This window comes from Petaurus breviceps, unplaced genomic scaffold (genome assembly GCF_028583685.1).
Source record: "Petaurus breviceps papuanus isolate PSGF00001 unplaced genomic scaffold, PetGlider_PUasm1.0 77, whole genome shotgun sequence".
NCBI lineage: Eukaryota > Metazoa > Chordata > Mammalia > Diprotodontia > Petauridae > Petaurus > Petaurus breviceps.
Window position 1 is genome coordinate 3782409 of NW_027186492.1, and position 8400 is coordinate 3790808.

General features: G+C 38.5%; 1 protein-coding gene across 2 annotated transcripts in view; it reads right to left on the reverse strand.

The window, feature by feature from the left end:
- Positions 1 to 8400, reverse strand: part of INO80 (INO80 complex ATPase subunit) — a 125679-nt gene that overhangs the window by 54448 nt on the left and 62831 nt on the right. For both annotated transcript variants that reach the window (XM_069105765.1, XM_069105766.1), the window contains exons 22-24: positions 7348 to 7415; positions 6278 to 6371; positions 5911 to 6088 (exon numbers count right to left, since the gene is read on the reverse strand). In XM_069105765.1, coding sequence (XP_068961866.1) covers positions 5911 to 6088; positions 6278 to 6371; positions 7348 to 7415 — 340 coding nt within the window. The remainder of the gene's footprint in view (positions 1 to 5910; positions 6089 to 6277; positions 6372 to 7347; positions 7416 to 8400) is intronic.

The following is an 8400-nucleotide window of genomic DNA, read 5'->3' on the forward strand; positions in this document are numbered from 1 at the left end:
GAGTGATTACCCCTCAGACTGGATGCTTGGCCCCCTACAATCTGCAGGCCAGGAGCTGAGGCAGCCAGGAGGCTTCAGCTTCTTGCCCTGGGGGCAAGACTAACCGCACTCCCAAACCACTGGATCTCAAAGTCCACACTGCACTGACCTCAGGCTTTGTCCTTAGCATCTATGTGTTGATAATTTTGGAAACTGCCACAGCTGCTGGTGATCTGAAGTTCCTCCAGCTGGTGGCTGGTCAGGCTCGCCCTGAGGCTAAAACCTCCGGCTCACACCGGTCTGGGATCGGTTCCCAGACCACTGTGCTGGCCCCTTCCTGCCAGCCTTCTGGGCTGTCCTCACTGGGAGGTTAGCTTCTCTGTGTCATTTTGTGGATTCTGTAGCTCCAAAGTTTCTTCAGAGTCACCTTTTACATGAATTGGAGGAGGTGGGCCCAGATATTTTCTAGCTGTGTGACCCTAAGCAAATCTTATTTAACTGCTTGCTTCAGTTTCCTCATCTGTAAAATTACCTGGAGAAGGAAACGGCAAACCTCTCCAGTGTCTTTCCCAAGAAAAGCCCAAGAAGTCATGAAGAGTTGGACACAACTGAAAAATGACTAACTAACTTATAACTAGAAGACTAAATCAAAGAACATATTAAATAACCACTGAACTGAGGACATGGCAAGTTAAAACAACTGGGATAAAACTAAAGAAGGGGAAATGGGAGTAAATGGTAATGAGAGCTACAGTTAAATAAATTTTTAGATTTCATTATCAATTTTCAGTACAACTTAGAGCAGATTATATCAGCAGATTTTTCATACAGTTAATTAAATAACTGTCACAACCTCACAGTGCTGTCTGTTTCAAATATTGGTGAGGAATGTACCATTAATGTGTCAAAAAAGTGAAAATATTAAGTTTAACTAGATGTTTTTTAAGGTCCAACATTAACATTATTTGGGCATAAATAATGGATGAAACATTCCTCAAAGCATTTACTCAAGATAAAATAGGGCACAACAAATACTTGAAAACACAGAGCTTTTAGGGTCACAAAAGGAACAAAGTTATATAACACCAGTGTTAACAAATCCATAAACAAACACTCTCAAATGTATAGGACAGAAAGAGAATTCAATTTATTCGTTGAGAAGTTATTTATGAGTCCTATCAGCCTTCCCTGTACACCCTCTGGCATTTTCTACCAATAATGGGAGTCCTCCCAGTTGCTGGAAAGCCAACTCCACTTTCCCTTCTGCTTTACTGATCCCAACCACAGAGACTAGAAAGACTCCACAACATCAAACAACGCTGGTGAAACCAACAGGGGTAAGAGAGAAGTCATAAGAGCTCTTCAGATGACCACCTTATTTTAAAAGGATAAAGAAAGAAATCCCAAAAGAACTCTTGCATTCAATAAAGGGCTACAATATTAACTTAGAAAAGAACCCTTATAATTTCTAGGAAATACAAGACAAGAGCTTAGGTACAAAATTTTCAACCTAATTTTGTGTCAGGGGGAAGGGGATACATACATACATACATAAAAATCTCTTTTAAGTATAAAAGAAACAAAACAAATGCACTTTTAAAATAGTGAAAACTGAGGACATAAAGGATAAAAGTATCATCAGTGTTAGTATAAATTAATCTGCAAAGACTTCATGTTACTTGACTCCAAAAGAGACAATAAATAATTAGAGGTACAGTAAGAACGTGAAAAAAAGCTTTTGATTCAGAAAAAGTTAGGGATCAGGAAGTCAAAGAGGGCCACATGAGAAATAGAAGAAATCTGGGATTCAAAAGACAAGGATCTCTCTAAGCAGCAAGAGGAGCAAAGTATACTAATGTTATTCTGAGGCCTAGAAATGAACTAAATTATTGGAATTCAGTTAAGTTTTATCAATTCGCCATAAAAAGTGAAATTTATTATTTTTCACTAGAATTGTCTACCCTCATTTAGTGTGTACTTATTTTATTCTGATCACAAAATGACTTTTATTATACATGAAGAAAGCGTTATCATGTCTTAATGACTTAAGTGGCAAAGTGACTAGAAATGAGCTTGGTTGGTTCAATTTGGAAGAAAGTGGGGAAAAATATTATACCCCAAAATTCATCAGACTCATGAGTTTCTTAGTTATATTCATATTGTATATTACCCCACTGTACCCAAGAGAGAACCACTGATCACTGAAATACCATGACAAAATTAAGCATACATCAAATCTCTCTCTCCAAAGAGGAATAAATAGAGCATTAAATATTCAAAAATTTTTACAGATAGTTTCCCTAATCACCCAATTGCACTTTCAACAAAAAACACTGACCTTAGCTTTATTAACTTGCATACCTTTTTAGTTATTCACACAGAAAAAGTATCAATCGGAAAACTGTTATTGTGAGCAAAACATATAAAATAGGAAAAAAAATGCTCCCTTTGATTGACCAAAATACACAGCATGGACCTTATCACATAATATCTTGATGTAAAATGTCTGAGAGTAGTCCTGAGATTTCAGTTCTGCTTGCCTCAAGCCATAGCAGGATTTTCAGTATCAAAGAAGGCCTAAACTAGATAGTACCACCAGAATAGAGAGGCATACTATCAAACTGAACTGCCACACAGAAGGCTTATATGTTATGTGATAATACTACTTCAAATATGAATATAATACTACTTCAAATATGAATATTCAATAGGTCCATAAAGTGGGGTAAATCACCTGTATCTTGGTATATTTCCAATCAGGAGTTAGGAAAAAAAAGATCACAGCCATCATGGTCCTAAATATATACATGGCTTAAAAGTTCCAGGCATGTATTATGTATGGTTTTAAGAGGCTAAGTATAAGAGGATACTTGTTCTGCTTCTTATCCTAAAGGCTTCATACAAACTTTATGGCCCCTAAAGTCTGTCAGAAGCTACAAAAAGTCTCTCTGACAAACACTTACGTCTAAGTGAAAGGTCTTTTCAGAGTGAAGGCACTCTCGGTGGGGGAGAGAAGGTGTACCTGGGAAAGGCCTCTTGCAAAAGGTAGGATTTGAGCTGAATCTTGAAGGAGGCCAGGGGAATCAGGAGGCAGAGGTGCAGAAGAGCATTCCATGGATGGGACAGGAAAAACGCACAGATTCTGAAGATCAAGTATCAGGTGTGAGGGATAGCAATAGCTGAATCACAAAGCACATGTTGGGGAATCAAGTATAAGACGACTACAATGGTAAGAAAGGACCAGCTTATAAGGGACTTTAAATACAAAACAGAGGATTTTTACTTGATCCTGGAGTTAACAGGGAGCCACTGGGGTTTAATGAGTCAGATATGCACTTAAGGAAAATCACTTTGGCAGTGGAGTGAAGGACGGATTGGAGGAGGCAGACCCACCAACAGGCTACTGCAATAGTCCAGGCAACAGGTGATCACGTGAATAGAAAGTAGGATGTATACAAGAGATGCTGTGAAGGCAGAAATGATAAGAATACAACAGATTGTACATGTGGGTTGAGGATGAGGGAGGGAGGAACTGAGGATGACATCAAGACTGAGAGCCTGGGTGATTAGGGAAGAGCTTTAAGTCTGAAGGATCAAGTTAAATAGTGGGCAGAACTTTTATCAATGCAATTTTTAAGGACTGGAAAAATCTACTATGCCTCTATCTAAAACTTACCATCTTCAGACAGAACACTATTCCTTCCATTTGTTTCAAAACACCAAAAATTCCTGATGGTTAATGAAATGCAAATATTCCATTATCTCAATTCACCTGTTCATCAATGGTTTCAGAAAACTTAGATGTTTTAAGTTCTTATCTCTAAGCCCTTCTTCTATTCATTGCCTTGTTTAACTAACTTCACTCAAGACTCTCTGACACAGGTTTTTTTCACCCTGTAAATAAGGGTGATATCTCGTCTGACTGTTTTTTGTTTATTGTGAGGAATAACATAAAATGATGGCAAAGCACTGGTCAAATATTAAAAGGCAGACGGATATAAAATGCTGCGGAACACTAAAATATTGTTATCACATACTGTCCCTCATTGTGCTAATTGTGATTACCGCACAAAGCCTTGAATCATTAATTATCATTTCACAAAAAGGTTATAAGCACCACAGAAAAGGCAGAGATGTACATTATACTTCTCTGCACTCTCTATAGTAACTACCACAAGATACTGATATATAATAAGTTTTTAATAAAAATGAAATGATTGATTCAGGTACATCTGGAGTCACATCATATCCCTCAAAACAAGACAACTACTATGGGGTGGCTAAGTGGCGCAGTGAGTAAAGCGCTGGTCCCAGAGTCAGGAGGACCCGAGTTTGGTTCTGGCCTCAGACACTTAACACCCTCGCAAAAAAACTAGCCATGTAACCTTGGGCAAGTTACTTAACCCCAACTGCCCCCCAAAAAGGCAAAAACACCCCAAAAAACTACGAATTCTGACTTGACATAACACAACCTGTAGGATGAATATGTGTCTTGTCATAAGTAAATCCAGTGTAAAGATGACAGTTAATTTTCATCAGGTGATGCCAGCTGTCCTGTTCAGTGAGACTAGACACTATCTCATCTTCTGGTGTTTCAAGCTTTTGCCTATCTAGTTGTTGGATTTGGGTAACTGGAATAGAATCTTTCCTGTCAACACATCACATGAAGAAACAAGGGAAAAGAATGATTATCTTAAAAGTGTACAAATTTGGGGCGGCCTGGTAGCACAGCGAGTAAGAGCACCGGCTCCAGTGTTGAGAAGACCTGGAGATTGAATCCCGGGCTCAGACACTTAGCACCCACCCAGAAATAACTGGCCGTGTAACCTTGAGCAAGCTACTTAACCCCGATTGCTTAGGGGCGGCCAGGTGGCTCAGCAGGTAAGAGCACCAGCCCCAGTGTCAGGATAAGCTGGGGATCAAATCTGGGCTCAGATACTTAGCACCACACCCAGAAATAACTGGCTGCGTAACCTTGAGCAAGTTACTTAACTCTGATTGGTTAAAAAAAAATGTACTAATTTTCCTACATACCTATCCTATTTAAACAAATCCATACAAAAGAGTTTAATGCTTCCTTTCGTATTAACAGAAAAGGAAAACAAAATCACATGACCCTAAAATAGCTAGTGCAGAGTGTGGACAAAAAAAAAGTGAGCATAATGTGGACAAGCATGAAAAGCTACCAGAATGAGGTGAAAACTTGTTCTCAGCCTTTTTTGAAAACCTCTCATAAAGTTTTTATTTTAAGAAAAAGTATAATTTTGAGGGGCAAGACAGAATGATGGAAATTAAAAAACAATATCCTAAAAAGGAGTTACTTTGGAAATGAGAGGAAAGAGGCAACACAATACCCAGAATAGTAACCCTGCAACTCCCAGACCTTTCACCTAAAATGATAATATTTATATTTATATAGTACTTTAAAGTGTGCAAAGTGTTTTATGGATATTATCTCATTTGATTCTCACAACAAATCCTGTAAGGTAGGTGATATTATTAAACCTATTTTACTGCTGAGAAAATGAGGCAGAAAGAAGTGCAGTGACTTGTTCATGATCCCACAGCTGGGCAGTGATTTGAACTCAGTTCTTTCTAACTCCAGGCATAGTGCTCCATCCACTGTATCTCCTATCTGTCTTTGCAGCAATATCAGAAGTTCAAAAGGTCAGGACTCTTTTAAGGCAGAGATTTAGTTTTCTTTTTGCCCTCATATATGTAACCACCGATCTCACATTTCTCTATCCCTCACTTTTAAAAGAAGACATCCTCTAAGTCTTCCTGCCATAAAGCTGGACCAAGCTGATGAGTGGCTCCAGATACAATGTGCCTGCACTCAGACAGAACCTTGCCTGCCTCCTTGCTTCCCTCATCAGTCCCTCACCCGAAGACAAGGGAAAGTTCAGAGGAGTGGTGACAACTATGGCTTACCTGTAACAAGGTGCAGCTGGAAAGGTTGGGAAAGGAGAGAGGGAAATCAACCCCAAGGAGGAAATCCTTATTCCTCAGATGTCGAGCACTCTGCTGGCTCTCCCCTTGTGGCTCTCCCCAGGAACGCAGCTGATGGAGCCTGTAGGAGGCTTTCAGAGACAGGAAAAGAGCTAACCATCTGAAATAAACCACAGCAGACCTGCTTATTCAGTGCTCCAAGGAGAGGCTTCAAGGCTTCACAATGACTGAACCTCACATTCTGCTTTTTTGCATATGAACACATGAATTATAATTACACCACCTTTTTTTTTTTTACCAACCAAGCTTCCAATTTATGTCACTAGTCAAACATGCAAGTTTTGCTTACCTTGCCAAAAGTCCCTGAAGCATGAGGTTTGCCATCTCTGCAGGTGACACATCAATGAATCGAAGAAAAGAGAAACAGCTTTCTTCATTAACACCTGGAGTAACAAATTCAGGAAGTTAATCCCAACGGCAAGCTGAAATTTTGGAGTAAAGGGCACAGAGCTATCTTGCTAAAACTTGGATCACAGGAATTAGGACATACTAGCAAGGATTTTTGCCTATCATAATGGTTCAAACACTGGTTCTCTTTCATCTATAGGGTGCTATCCTCCAAAAAGGTCTTTTAAAGAAAACACATGGGCAGCTAGGAGGTACAGTGGATAGAGTGCTGGGCCTAGACTCATGAAGACCTGAGTTCAAATCCAGTTTCAGACACTTACTAGGTGTGTGACCCTAGGCAAGTCATATAACCTTGTTTGCCTCAGTTTCCTCACATGTAAAATGAGGTAGAGAAGGAAATACCAACTCCAGAATCTTTGCCAAGAAAACCCCAAATGTGGTCACAAAGAGTTAGACACGACTAAAAAACAAGTGAACAATAACACGAAAAGGTAAAAGCAACAGGAGACCACACTCATGTTTTATAGAAATCAGATTTGGAGAAAAATTATGGCCTATATTTTCACAAATATGACAGTTAAGATTTCATTACTGTTAATTTCCGCCTAGCTATTTGTTGGAAAGTATTTCATGATAGGGAGAGGGGGTAAAACTTTTTAAAATTTTATGCCATGAATATAAAAGTCTAATCTTTCCCAAGGGAAACTGTTTGGCTTCACACAAGACAGAACACTAAAGTCGTCAACAACAAAGCTGGGCTGAAAAATCAGGAGATGACTTGGAGAGAATATTTTACCCCAAACCCTCTCAAATTAAGATTATTTAACTGTTTTAAAGAACATTAAAAAAAATAATAGCAGGCTAATAAAACTGGGCAATCATAGGCCAAGGAGCTGAGTCAAACCTTCTCCACAGAGAAGTCAATCTCTTTCATAACACTTACTAAAGTATAACAGCTGTTATACTGAGAAACCCTTCAAATGCCTTTATATTTAACACCAAGATACCTACCCTTCCTATGGAAGAGAGACTGCTGGATATAATCTGGTGCAAATGGTGAAAGAAGAACTCTTAACCACCTACAAAACAGTTTAAAACGAAAGGTGAAATCTCAACTTTAGCTAAGTTAGGTTCCTTAAACTACAGAATATTTTTAGGCTCTGATCTGTTCCCACTTCCAGGAACTTAGGCTACCAGGTCCTAGGGCTTAGTTAACTTAATACTGCCATCAAGCAGAAAAAAATTTCATGAAGTTCAAAGAATATAAAGCAGTCAGCAAAGAAAATGTTATTTGGCACCAGGATAGAAAAGTATTGTCTTTTTACTGCATCATATTTTGGAAGAACATAATACCAGACTTGAAAGTATTACAACCTGTGTTAAAAAGGGACTCTGTACCTTATGGCTGTTATTCATCATTTACTTTAGATAAATTAATAGCTAAGTGTTGTTATGGTTAGGAAAACAAACTGTACCCAAGCAACATATCTGAACCTTGGTTCCAGTAAACTAAAGCAGATAATTAGTTATGAAGATAGTACTAATTGCTTTTGTAAACAACATATCTTTTTTCCTATAAGCAGATTCCTCACCCCCTCATAAGGAATGCTTTTCTTTTGAAAGAAGCTAAATTATTCTCTATGAAGAGTAAAGGAAGAATAAGTTCAAAATTTCTTTCCACCTGATTCTTCTTTATTCCATAATATATATGGTAGATAACATGAGCTAAAATATAGCTTACATCTGTTCTATGATTACTTATACTTTTACCCTACCAGTCTATCAATACTATTCTCCAGAGAAAGTAAATTTGTTTAATGGAATTCAGTGCTCATAGTACAGGAAAAAGGGGAAAGTACAAAGGCTATTCCATGAACACAGTGAGTTACCTGTGTTATGAAAAGAATGCATTTTTCCAAGGAGACATGTGAGCATGCATGAAACAATCATAAACAGTTTTCAGCACAGGTGCATAAGGACCTGTGGCTCACCCTGTTTTTCTGTGTGCGCACATGCACACACACACACACACACACACACACACACACACACACACACACACAC